This window comes from Ammospiza caudacuta, chromosome 10 (genome assembly GCF_027887145.1).
Source record: "Ammospiza caudacuta isolate bAmmCau1 chromosome 10, bAmmCau1.pri, whole genome shotgun sequence".
NCBI classification, from domain to species: Eukaryota; Metazoa; Chordata; class Aves; order Passeriformes; family Passerellidae; genus Ammospiza; species Ammospiza caudacuta.
Genome location: NC_080602.1, coordinates 12388927 through 12403157, shown reverse-complemented (window position 1 = coordinate 12403157; position 14231 = coordinate 12388927). Strand labels below are relative to the sequence as shown.

The 14231-nt window shown below is 41.3% G+C and overlaps 1 protein-coding gene across 1 annotated transcript in view; it reads right to left on the bottom strand.

The window, feature by feature from the left end:
- The window catches only part of SCAPER (S-phase cyclin A associated protein in the ER), a 136337-nt gene that overhangs the window by 7361 nt on the left and 114745 nt on the right, over window positions 1-14231 (bottom strand). The window contains exon 29 of the mRNA XM_058811238.1: window positions 12053-12202. Coding sequence (XP_058667221.1) covers window positions 12053-12202 — 150 coding nt within the window. The remainder of the gene's footprint in view (window positions 1-12052; window positions 12203-14231) is intronic.

The window sequence follows — 14231 nt, the reverse complement described above, 5'->3', positions numbered from 1 at the left end:
CCAACATGTACCAAATGCTGGAACAATCCTGTGAAGACCCAAACAACACAAAGGTAGGAGACACAGCAAATAGGTTTCTGAAATGCTATTTCATGAATGAAGGGAGTTTTCCTTTGTGCCACCAGTCAAACTCCAGGCCCTGGTCCATCCTGGAGGTGGAGCCCCTGTTACAGGGTGGGTGAGAATTCAGGTTCAGCACAGCAGAAAGCACTGGCCAACACTGCTCTCAGTGTGAAAGGCTGCTGAGGAGAGACTGGAGCAACTCAGATCCTCACTTGCAGGACTGCAGCCCTGCCTGGTTGGTGTCTGTCTGCACGTCCAGGTCTCCCACACCACGCAGGCTGCGCCCACAGCCAACTGTCCAGCACCATGAGTGATGTGGTGACCTGTGGGAACTTTCCACTGAGCAACACCTTGCAGGGCTGCCTATCAGTTATCTTCTGTCACTCCCACCACTTTATAGCCCTCTGCAGGTCCTGCTAATTGGCTTAATCTCCAATAGCCAGCAGGTCAGGCTCTCTCCCCTGCCCTAGCAGCAATCCCTGCTCCCGTGTGACTCTGGGAAATGCACTCTGCTCTTACAAGTGCAATCATCATCCTCCTCCACTGCACTGGTATTTCTGAAGTTTATCACTTAGGAAAGCATGATTCATGATTTCTGAAGTCTCTAGATGGAATCCATGTTTTCCTCACGTTTACTCGGGCCAATATTCACTGTAAAGTGTATTGCTTGGCCATTTGCTGCACTTCTCACTGTGAAAGCCTGAAGCAGTATAAAAGTCAGTCTTTCAAAACAGACTCCAATGACAAAAGCCAGCAATATGCCACACAGCACTTGAGCAATAAAATAGGACAATCAATCAAAAAAATTAAAAGCACCATGTGCTATGAAACAGTAATAAAGTAGTGAGGGGAACTCATCATTCTCTGGGAGATAAGGCTTCCCCTGTCACTCAGGTAGGGTCTGGCTCCAGACCTGATGTGGAAGGAAGGAAGGATATTCCAGAAGGGTATTCCATCCTGGATACTCACTCCTTCCCAGTATGTCCCCCAGGACAGCAGCCTGGCACTGCTGCCACAGCTTCCTGGCACCTTGCAGAGGAGAACTTCCCAGGACTGAATGCCTTTGCTAAGGAGCTAACAGACCATAGGAATCCAAAAAACTTGGGCACAATTTTCTTCTGGGTAGCAAAGGGAAACGCTGCAGCTCATTTAATTTCTCAGTCAGCTCCAAGGGCCACAGAATTAATGTTCTGATGCTGCTGCAGGAATGAGAATCATAAAAGTGCAGCTCCTTTCCTTCCTTGCAGGGAGACAATGAGTAGCACACATAGGGACAACCTTTGCTCAATAATTAGCAAAGGAAAGATGTTTTGCTGAACACCTCCTAATTCTATTTATATACTGCAAATATATATTTGTTCTTCACTTCACCTTTCTCTGTATTCATTTTATCAGTGAAAACTACCATTACTTTAAAATGCATATATATGTATTTTTGTCAAAGGAGGGTAATAAAATCCTCATACCTAACAGGATCCAGAATTTTGGAATAGTACAGCAATGACACAGAATGTCTCAGCAGTTACATGTCAAATCAGATGTAAAATCTTACCAATTCAATAGTTAATTTTACAGAAAACTAAAATAAGGATCCTTTTGCCTTTGAAACTAGATTTTCATAATCAGGTAACTGAGTGTACAAACAAGATTTTCATCAACAAAACTAAAATGCCATTTAGAAAGTTGAAGAATGTCTCTATGTAAAATACTGAACAAATATTAGTTACATTGAAGTGAATTGATAATTCATAGATTCATATCATTCATATATTCATATCTTCTGAATAGACATGTAATGGAGATTCATGCTAGTAATTTATCAAGAACTAACAGTTCAATTAAACTGCCCTGTGAAGATTTATTATGGAGTAGCATTTTTGGGGACAATCTGAGTTTCTTTTTCCAAGTTGTAACTGCATTCAAAAAAGAGGAACTAACTGAATATAAAACTCTGCTTGCAATCTTCCAGAGATTTAAAGAAGATTATGATCCCAGATTGTTTTCCAATGGTTCTATGTGTGTATGTTAAATATTGTCAAAATTTTACTACAAATAACAAAATAAAAGGTTCAGTGTCAGACCAAGAACTTTTTCACCAGTTGTGTACCACACAAGGTTAGCCCAGGATTACTGAAGACTGGAAATGCTGATTTTTAGAGCAATATTTAGTCTAGTTCTACTGGTGGATTTAGGTTTTCTTGCTTCACTTGGACATTTGCAGCTCTGTAAAAACATCATTCATGTGAGTTATTTCTGTCAGTATATACAATAAACCCACCAGAATGATCTTTTAAAGAAGCTAATTAATTTTGTAGTCAGGTAGAAGAGTAAGCCAGCAGCAAACTTTTTTGTCTGTGGAAGGGCAAAACAAAGAACTGAAATGATTCACTTTGGGAAGAAACTTTGGGAGCAAAGGCACAGCTGGCAGCAGTGGCACTGCTGGGGCACATGGCAGCCACAGGGGCATGGCCAAGGCAAAAGGAGACAACACCCGGTAGCTGTGCTGCCATCTGAGGCCTGGCAGTGCCTCCCAGCACCATTTCCAGCCAGGCCACGGGAACCATGCCTGCCTTCTGCAGCCCATCAGCTCCCTTCATCCACACAGGAAGGGGAAAATGGGCAGCAGAGAAAGGAAAAAGATTGCCAAGGAGAGAAGTGAAATCTGTAGGCACAAACCCAAATGTGGAGTTTTGAACAAAACCTTACAAGCCATCCAAGTGCCCTGCTCTTGTGTGACTGACTCTGCCTGAAAATGCCGCGGTCTTCGTAGTCTACAGTCAAGCTGATGGGTTTTGTGAGTTTTGACCAAATATTAGGAGTTGTAGCTCTTTTCTCAAGTGGAAACTGAGACAGAGTTCTCCTAATGTGGATACAGGAACAAGCAGCTGGAAAGTTCAGAACTTCCTGAAGCAAAACCTTCCTTGGTTCTTGCAGACAAACCTGGCAGTGACACGGGGTGTTCCACAGGTACTGAGAAACAAATACCGTGCTTATTAGCAGGAGCTGAATTCACTTGCTAGAAAAACATCCTTCCCAACAGAATTTCCTTTCATTTTTATGAAACCAAGCATTAAAATGTGCCTTTTACTTGTCTGTGCTCTTCTGCTCTAATGTGGTTCACGTTCAGATGCAATTTGCTTAGAACAGCTCAGTTTAAAAAGTGAATGGTTCTCTGAGGGGCACTCCCTGCCTTCTCTGCTATCTCAGATGACCTGTGCTGCCAAACTTCAACATGGCCATGATAAACATTAGCATCTTAAAATGGTGCTTGCTATGGGAACCACTAATGTTTCTTATCCATGTATTTTTCATTTATATAAATGCCAATTCTAATTTGTACTAACAAGTAGTAACTTCATTGAACAGGAACTGTGCATCTAATTCCTGTAACAGCATTCCATCAAACAGTTAAATCCCTTTGTTTGATGTCAGGTTATTTACAACTTTGTAAAAGAAATAAGTCTTTATATTAGTAGTCCAGAGTTTCTCTTCAAAGTCAGATCTGCATTATTTCTTTGCCTCTATATAAACAGATCTCATACTGCTAGTATTTAATCAGCAGAATATGTCACCACTTAGGCTCTTCTTCTGTTTTAAGGTCAAGCTCTTTTCTTTCCATTTTGCAAACTCCACTATTGGCAAAGCTCTGAGCAAAGAATGTTCTAAATTCCTCCTGGCATTTCTCAGGAATCAGAGCACAATTTCCATGCAAAAAGAAAGTTCCAGAATGCTACACTGAAATTTAAAAATAAGAATTTTGTCTATTTGAAAAATTCCAGTGTTTATTTTCTTAGTGTCACATGTAAGCCTTCAGAGGGAAGATAAGAGTGGTTCAGGAATAACATCAGCCTTCCTATAAAGCACATTCTAAGCACTGTCCTATTAGAGCTCTATGGTTTAAGCAGATTCAAGGGTGCTCTGTGTGTACCTCACAGAAAAAAACTGTTGCATCAGTTTTTGTGTAACCATCCTAAGACATATGAACATTTAAGATAGGACAAGGGCCAACCACCAGGAAAATGATGCACTGAAAATGTAAAAATGTTTATCAAAAGTGATGCTAGTGGAAAATCTAACAAAAGGTCATTATACAAAGCTTTTGAAAAAATGCAGCCCAAAATGACAACTAACAAGTCCTCTTAGTTATAACACAACAAATGAAGTATACATAAGATTAAATTCAACAACAAATAAATAACATTAAACAAATATTGTAAAATATAAACTTCATTACAATGTGATGAAAGGAAAACGGAAGCAATTCTAATATGCATTGAGGTTACTTGTGAATTTAATACTTGTCTAAGCTGCAGGAGAAAATAATAATCTAATATCTGACCAGGAGAAGGTATTAAGGAAAAGCCTAACTGCTGGAGTGATAGCATTTTAGCATTTATTAACATAAAAATAAATATTTAAATGTGAGATTGTTCTCACACTTCATGTTAATGATATACTTAAGGACTCTGTTAAACCAAAGGGTATCACTGCTTTCTAGAAATTTCTAAGCTTCATTGTTTCCACAATAATGTAACACAAGATTCATATGTTCAAGTGTTGGCCTAATAATTTTTAATCAGAAAGTATTATTATAGATCCAATGTATGAGAAATACCTATCTTCTGTCAGATAAAATAAATAACTCATCACAACACATCCCAAATCCTCAGGGGTTATTCTGAGCCCTGAAGTGATCAGAATTAGCCTTTGTAGCCCTGCACTGTTTTTGAAGAATCATCTTCACACTCAGATAACATCCCCAGCTTCCATGATGAACCCCTTTAACCTCAGGCTGCTGCTTTGGGCACGGCTCTGCAGTCATTTACTCTGAATGAAATGCAACTGATCTGAATAAAGATGATTTAAAGGGTAGAGAAGAAACAGGACCAGTCAACAGAAGTTCAGGCAAACTGTTGGCTGAGGTTTCTGCCAGCACCCTTGGAAACAGCCAGTTTGGGTCAAAATCCCCAGAAGGTGTGAATAATTCCAACATTACAAGCTAAAACACATAAAATCTTCTTGTGTGTTTCAGAGCATTTTCTCTCTTCAAAAGCAAGTATTTCCTGTCACACTCTGGAACTCTAGTCACAAGTAAGCTATATAGTCTTGGAATTATTATTCCTAGCACGTTTTGTCCTATGGTTTCTACAAGAAATGTAAAGGCTTTGTGAAAGCACCCAATCATCAACTAAAAAGCTTGTGAAACACTGAGCCACTGGACATATTACAGAGCTGTCTGAGACAAAGCTTCAAAGAGAGAGCAAGAAAATGTGCTTTTCTGCCACGAAAAACCAGCTCCAATTTACCCTTTACTAAGGGGAGAGGAAAACAGCAACATTTTCCATAGTACTCCATTAATGCATTTTGTTCTTTATGTTTCAGTATCGCTTCAAACAAGTGTGGCTGGAGCTGAACACGACCCAAAGGGCTGGGGAGACTCCTCGGGGGCTCTCCAGGCTGCCAGCCTGGAGCAGCATCCGAGGAAGAGCTGTCAGCTCCGGGACACAGAGCAGCCGCTGCCTCGCCATGGGGCCGCGACAGCCGAGACTTTATGAGAGAGGCACAGGGAGTTCCCTCACACATCAGGCGAGACAGACAATAGCTCGCAAGGCTGATTAAAGATCTGCAGGCTTTAGACTCTAATGTTTAAAGTGTCCGTGTGAAAAGCGGTTCCCAAGCGAGCGAAGGGCGAGCGCCGCGCTGGGCGGGAGCGGCAGCGGGAGTTGCGCAAGCTCTGCCTCCGTCCGAGCCCAGCTCCGAGCGGGAACGAACCGCGGGTGCAGCAGGACTGTGCCAAACTCCGCGGTGTTCTCCCGATGGGGACCAAGTTCCACCGGGGATTAAGCTGAGACCACCGAACTCCTTTTCTCCTGACCCAGGAGTAAGATTAGAACGCGGCTCTGCGGAGGCAGCAGCAGCAGCTCCCTCTCTTTAAGCCTCAGTTAGGGACTGTACTGAAGGCTGTTGAAATTACTGGCATTTATGACATCGAGAGATAAGTTTATCCTTCCGTGTTTACAGTTTGAGAGGAAGACAGTAAGATAAATCCAAATGCATTAATTTCTCACACTAATTCCTATACACTCTCTCTTCTCCTCCCGACAGAACGAGCCAGTCATCATGAACTGAAACTAAATACACTTTACTTCATGCTAAGTCTTTGCTCATATTAAATTACCTTCCCCACCTCCTCTCAAAACCCCCCAAAAATCCAGGATGTATTTTGGAATGTCAGAAATACAATGAGGATGTGACACATGAAATGGGCAGTCCCAAATGCTTCTGACATACTTGATTTGCTTTGTCATAGATCATTCTTTAAAAGAAAAAGTTCATCAGGAAGCTCAAACAACAACAAAGGTGTCTGACAAATTACCTAAAAGGCATCCCCACTTTTGCCTGACTGCTCAGACAGGAATGCCATGTCTCCTGAAGACATCGGTTCACTTAAGTGAATTTATGTGGCTGAGGATGTAAGGCTGTGAGAGCCAAGGCATACATTACAGAGCTGCCTTAATGTACTCAGCTCTAACTCGGGCACTTTAATCCTCAGGGGATTTCTGTTCACAGGCTCAAGTGCTTCTAAATGTGAGCCAAGACTACAACTTCACATGAATCACTCACTTGCCAAAATCAGCTATTCCACAAAATTTACCAGGTATTTCTTGTTCAAACCTATAAAGCTTTAAAACATCAGAGTGTGGGGCTTTTAAAAGAAGTTTTAACGAAAAGCCCATAACCTCAACATGAAATCTATACTCCTAAAAATCCCTGTTTGAGAAGAAACCAACAAAATCAGAACTAAGTAAATTCAGATCTTATTTACTTACAGATAGGGATGTTAACTGCATGGTAACTACCAATTCCTGCCTCTTTGCTCTTTGGGCTGTATTTTCAGAAAGTCCACCTACCAGATCAAAATTGTTCCAGTTCCTCCACAGCCCCAAAAGCAACATAAACTATGAAAGTTTAGTGATGGCCTCTAGTAAACAACCCATATGGAAACTCTACATATTTTTATAACTTGCAAGTTTTCCTGTTGACTTCTGATTTTCACAATTTTTCCATTTTAGAAGTATTTTTCTTCCTTCCCGCTAACACTAGAGAAAACTGGCCCTATCCTAAAACTCAATATGTACTACATCTGTAAAAAGCACAAAATAATTTCTCTCCAGAAGGTCACTTTTAATCTTAAATCCCTTTGTAAGTGTCCCTTGCAGCCCAGTACTTGCAACCACAGCTAGGATGTGTCATACAGATAAATATTTGTGATACACACCGTGGGAAAAAAGCCCCTGCTACTTTATGATAAAAGAAGGACTTACCACACAGAAGAAATTAGAAGAAAATATGACCACAAGTAAATAATTTAACAAAAAATGGAAAATAATCTTGGGATGAAACCTTTATTGGAGACTAACTAGCACGCTTTGGGTGCCACAAGTGAGCCCTAAATTTCAAGGTCCTTTCAGAGCTATGGCTATCATACAATATTTCTATTTCTTTACACATTATATTTTTACCTGTGATACTGCTGTGTGATATTTAACATATTTAACATGGGAGAAATTCCCTCCCAAAATATCCTATAATCTCACTGCTTCTTACTCCTTTACCTGGAGTTAGCTGGGATGCCTGAAACATGTTTTGCAACAAATTTTACACACCTGTATAGCAAGGAGTGATTTCTAGTAGGTGACTGATACTATTAAATCTAATTCCATGTGCTTCTATTTTCAGCATATGGATCATTAGATATTAACATTTCAATTATTTATGAGTTTATAGTAACAGTCCTTGTTATGGACACAAATGTCTGGGGACAGAGGGTTTGGACAGAGAAGTAAGTGAGACTTACGCAGCTGGAAGATTCTGGGAATGAAATCCCTCCTTCAAGGACACATTGTGTGCATGAAAATTTTTGAAAAACTTATGAGAGAACTTTTTACTTCTATCTACAAACTTATTTTTATAACCAAGTTCTGAAAAGCTTCATACATCTTTTCCTAACTCTTTCTGCAGAGATTTTATTTTGCAGTCTAGCAACTGTATCTTCTAGAAGCATCCAATTCATATCTTACAAACCCTTAAAGTTGGTGGGATTCTTCTAGAGCACTCTAAATACACTGTGTACCAAAGACTGGCAGAACAGAAGCTATTTTTATTTAAATAAAGGCATAGCAATGCAACTGCTTTTGGAGCCTATCAGCAAGATCCTGAGTCTGAGGATCTGATTTGTGAGGACTTTCCAGATGAAAAATATTCCCTAACTGCAATGAATATGGAAAGATTTCTATTCCCAATGCAGCAATGTGAAAGAAAGCAAATCATCTGTCATTCCTGTTAATTTAATTACAGGACCTCATTCAATTATTCAATATAATATGCAAATAAGGCCAGTTGACAGCACATGATAATTATATTCATTATACTAATTAAATCAAACAATAAAAGGGAATAAAAATGTAATGAAATAGAAGGATAATTTAAATTAACAAGAATATTTTAATTAGAAACTGTAATTCTAGTCCGATATAGCAGGGCTGGCTATTGAAAGATTGGACATTATTTTTATTACACAGTTTAGCTTTAATGTCCATCCTTGGTATCATGGGACCAGTTTTTGTATAGCAGCAGATTAAATGGTGGCCAGAACAAGAGAATCCCTTTTCCCTGCTGGTCCCTCCCGGGAGCAGATGCCCAGGGAAGCTGTGAGCAGGGGCTGTCTGGCTCTGCAGTAAACAGAGCTCACGTGTGGATACAGAACAGACAGGGCAGCTCAGGCTCACCACTGGCTTTGCAGAGCTTCAAATATTAAAGAAACACTCCTTGCCTTCTGCAGTTTGCACTTCCATAACTGATTTATTTCTTCAGTGACAGCAGCTGCCCTGGAAAAGCTTTATGAATGTTAAAACAAAATAGGAACGAAGGAAGGGAATATTACTAATATATTATATGTGGGCAGAGTCAGCAAAATCACAGCCTTTTTAAAATAAACAGAGCAAGCACTATCAAAACACTGAGGAATGTGTTCCTCAGGAATCCATTGTCCTCAGTGCTCCTGACAGAATCACTTGGGGCTGCCCAAAGCCAGGCGTGGTGCAAACACCAAGTGGGAGCCCAGGCAGAGCCTCTGGGTGGGACCCAGCAGGGGCTGGGGGAAATCTCAGGCTCCAAACTGCACAAGAGAAAAGCACTTTCCTCCTTCCTTCTTCATTTGCTACTCAGCTAACTCTAAAGACTTCTACAGACAGCATAACAAATGAAGCCAAACCTGTATTATATTAAATGACTGGCATATGATGCTCTTGGAAGATTTTGTTCTATGAATGTGAAATGTTTAGGAAATTGCCCTCTTATGATTTTGACTGCATAGTGGTAGTAGTTCACTTAAATCACAGTACTACTACAGAAGGTCAGTGCTGAGGTTGACAGGCTGTAAAATTTCTGTTTTAGAAATCTATCTATTCTCCAAACTGGGGAACTGCTTCACTTTTTTTTTTTTCCCCTTCTTCCAGTATGCTGCTTTGGATATTTATCTCTCGATGTGGATAGAAAAAGGAACAACAAAAAGGGATGCTGAAAACTCCAAACAACTGTTTGTCCTTTTCTGTTTAGAGTACTGAAAGGAATGAAAACATACCTCCGTTTGTAATAAGAAATACAAATGTAGAGAGGAAAGGACTTTAAACTACAAACATTTCCAAACAAATGCACATTTGACTGCAAGAAGAACCTGAATCTGCCTTGAAATACATCACTTATGGACTCAGTTAAAGTTGATTCAAATACTAAATAGAGCTTTCTGGCTTTACAGAAATTTATTTTCATAGCTCAAATCTAGAGTATCTATTTTTATTACACTGTACTTGCCAGGACTTCAAGCCTACTATTTGAAAACTTTCACTGTGAGACCAATTTTTTATTTTTAGTAGGACTCCCCAGATGATCAACAACGGAAGAAAAAATTGGAAGCTCTTAACATAATAAAAAATTAAACCATAACTGAATGAATAGAAAGCACTTCCCTCTTCATGAAAAGCAGCCTGTCTAGTAGAAGTCACAACACAAAGAGCACCTTAAAATAATGACCATAAGCAAGTCATACTGCTTTGCCTGGTAGTAAAAGAAAATTTACTTCTTTTCACTAAAAATCCTTCTCAGTATTTTTCAAGTACCTGAGTGAGGAAAGCTTCAGTTTTTCAAAATGCCTTTTTAAACAAAAAAGCCAAACCCAAATGCCTCAGACAAAATCTTATTAACGAGGAATATTAGAAATTACATTCAAAGTTAAGCATATCATGACATGTGACATCGGTTCCCTCAAAACAAAGCACCCTAAAAGAGAGCTTTAAGTGTATGAGAAGGACTGACACAGCATGGCTGTCTGCCTGAAACCCTAAACCTGACACTGAGGGCTGCAGAGGCCACCCTCAGCCCCAAGAGCACAAGCTGAAGGCTCCAGGATCCAGCCCCAGCCCAAGGCTCCCCCCAGGGCCCAGTGCCCACGGTCCCTGGATGGAGCTTCCTGCTGGCACTGCTGGCATGGCAGGGTGGCACTGCTGGCACTGCTGCAGGAGCCCTGTGCTGGAGGAAATCCCTGTTCTGTAGGGAACCCTCTCTGCTGCAGGGAACCCTGTGCTGCAGGAACCCCCTCTGCTGCACTGCTCCTGCAGTGCCAAGTCCTGCATGCAATGAATCCCATCTGTCTGGACTTTGTGCCAGAACAGAAATCCTTGAGCTGCAGAGAGAAGATGACAGGGTTTGCTGGCACTGCTGGGGCCAGCTCGACCCTGGGGCAGCAGAGGGACTCAAAATGGCAGCAGCACCACACAGGGTTAAAAATGACCACTCTGAAGTGCTGCCAACAGGCAGCTGCAGATCCTGAGTGGGATTTTGGTCACACAGGGTAGGGAGGCTGCAGCATCCTCCCTCCAGGCCAATCCTACAGGAGCATCACTGAATAATTATATAATACTTGTGACAGCATTGTCAGCTTTAAGATATTGCAGTGTTCCAATTACAGTCAATAACTGCAAGAATGTTATAGAACAGCTTCTCTCTAAAACCTTTCCTGACAAGTTTTAACACTTCCTCCAGCTCATCAGCTGAACTGAGGGGACTGAGCTCCTCACCCTGAACCCCTACCCCAAAAGCTGTGCAAAAAAGGGGAGCAAGCATAGAGAGAGAACACAGTAAGCACCTTCCCAAATGCAGCATTCAGCTGGATTGTACCCAACACGTGGGTACTGTAATGCAGTACCCACACACTCAGTCAAACTTCTCAACTCCAAGAGTCAGTGCCAAGCCCTGCCCTGCCCAATACACCCTGAGATGTTACAGATAAGCTGAGGAAACCAGGAGATTTTTAACACCAATAAATTTGAAATATTTTTTGAGTTTTGTGTCTGTTTTACTTTATAAGCCAGTAAGGGAAGTCACAGAGTCCAGTGGCAAAAGTGGACAACAATTAAGGAAGCTAAAGGGGAATTTCCACTGTTTCTTGAATAGGGCATTTAGTTTATGACTGAAAAGACTCATGGAGAAGAATGGCTTAGACCTTAACACTGGCAAGCAGGGAGACACCTACACTGGCATCCAAGGACAAGTTTTCATGGGAAGAGTACCTTAGTTGGCTTTAAAAAGGTTTAACTTGGGTACCACAACCATCTGATTAAGCTGATGTGAAGCTAACTTAGAATTAAAAATATCAGTAGCAAGTATGGTTTGGCAGGGTGCAAGGCCAGTTCAAATCAATGCAATGGGAGCACAGGAACTACAAATGGACTTTGCTTATGGACACACAAAATCCATGTCTTTGTCTTAACACACAACTTCAGTGTCTCTTTACCAAACACATCCCTTTGTGCTCACAGAATCCCAAGTGCTTCAAAAGCAATGCTGAGGGGATGAATTTCCTGACCAAATGAGAGATCCATGACTAAATGTGCCCTTGATAACTTCTGAGCCCCTTTTCCATTTGCCTTACCTGGTTATCTGGGTTGTTTACAGTGAAGTAGCCCACACAAATGATGACTTCATGCAGCAATCCCTCACAGGTATGCTGAGAGCAGTACCACAGCAGGGAGCTGATAATGTGCCTGAAGGCCAGGGACAGCCCCTCAGCTCCCACAATCGACTGAAAAATAGACCAAGAAACAGAAATCACACTCCAGCAGCATGCTCTAGAACTTGTGTGAATTGCATACACATCAACTGCACCCTTCTGGGGTGTTTTTGCAAAGTACAGACTATGTTCTTCCTTGTGAAAGGCCACAATCAGATCTCTTTTTTCAGCTACTTACTGTTCACAACTGGAATATAATATTAAAAGCCACAGAAGCAAGAATAAATTCAAATTTTCAAGGGACACAGGAAAAACTGGATTCTGCTTATTTGACATGCAGTGTAGCATTAGGTTGACCATTTCATTTGACATACATTACATGTACCAGGAATATTTAGTAATATCTCTGAGAAATAAGCAAAAGAAACCAAATCATCTTCATTTCTGCAACAGAGCAAAATGCATTTCTCATTAATAACTCACACTCTGAATGGAATACAATGATTAATAACAAATAATGACTTTTCAAACATTACAAAAAGTTAGAAACATCCAAAAGGAGAGAACAGTCAGCTGCAAAGCTTCTTGGGATGTTTTTAAAAAGTAGGCAAATAGCTGTACCGTGGAGATTCAGAATTAGATTTTATCTGTGCAGCCTACAGCCTCTATTTAATAAACATGTCAAGCAGACAGAGCGACACAGGGTCAAAGGGGAAAACTAAAGCACAAGGAATGAGCATGACAGTCTCCTAACTCTAATGAAACAGCAATGCAGGCCTGAGAAAATCTCTTTCATTTCAGAGTTTTCTTCATTTTCTACCTTGTAGCCTGTGGTAAACACATATACATAAATCCCAGACTGTGGCACAGTTTAGTCCTGCTGAATTCCAAATACACCCAGAAAAGCAGGATCCTTGACAGTGGAAGCAGGCTCAGCTGTGGATGCTTTCGATCTTGAACTTCAAGCATTCTGGTAAGTCAGTGGATTTTCAAAATTTAATGCCCAATACAGCTACCTTTTACTGCTTTATGTCATGTGAATGCCATGTTCTCAGGTCCATCCTTATTTAATTAGTGCTGTCTGTGCATGCTGTGACCCAGTGCTCTGGGTTTGACCTCCTCTGATAACAACAGGTCAAAGGGCACCTGAGTTTGTGTATAAAAGTTAAACTAATTTTTCAAGGAAACTATGCTTCCTTTTTAGCCAGAATTAATATCAGCTCAGGACCCTGTGCTGTTTCTCACTACCATCTTTCAATTGTTTATACTGTCAAATTAAATGAAATATATACCCATGAGCCATCTGTGCTAATACAAACTTGAGAATGCCAGACCTCTTTTGCTAATCAGAACCCCCTATTCCACAGTCCTACCAATTTGTGATAAAACTATTCCTTAGAGATAATGATGACACAGGAGGCTCTTCCCTCTTCTGTCTGCCAGCCTGACATGGCCCACGGGGTCAGTGTCCAGCAAACTGCCTCAGGTGGATGTTATTTCTAACAGTACAGAAACAAATCCCATTAATGCATGGGAAGGAGAGCTGCTGAGCTAGCCCAGTGTGCCTGTCCATCACACACAACAGCATGCCCACAGTCCAGGACACCTCCTGAGCAGGGCCCTGTGCCCCTGAGCTGAGAGAAGCAGCTCCCACTGCTGGGGTCTGGCCACCCTTCAGGCAAGAGTTACTGACTTGCACCATTTTGGGTAGAACAGACTAACACAGACCGTGGGGTTTGGAGGTTAATGCTGACTGTTTGTTACAAATGCTGGGATGTAACAGTGTGGGTAGAGGGATAAATACAGACAGGGTAAGCAAGAGATGGTGTTTTAAAAATGAACAGTGATTTCTTGGGACAGCAGGGAGCAGCCCTGCAGCCAGTGGGATCTGCTACAGCTCCTCCGCCAAGTGTACCTGCTCCAGTCAAGGCTGACTCTGGCACACACCTGTAACACCTACAGCAACACACAAACAGCCAGTCTGTCACACACCCAGAGTGCTGAACCAAGGTCAGGAGGGAACTGCCTTGACTGACAGAAAGGAATGGAGTCAGTAGTGTGCAATCAAACTGCAGTCAGTATCCTGCTTCTGTCCCTGCAA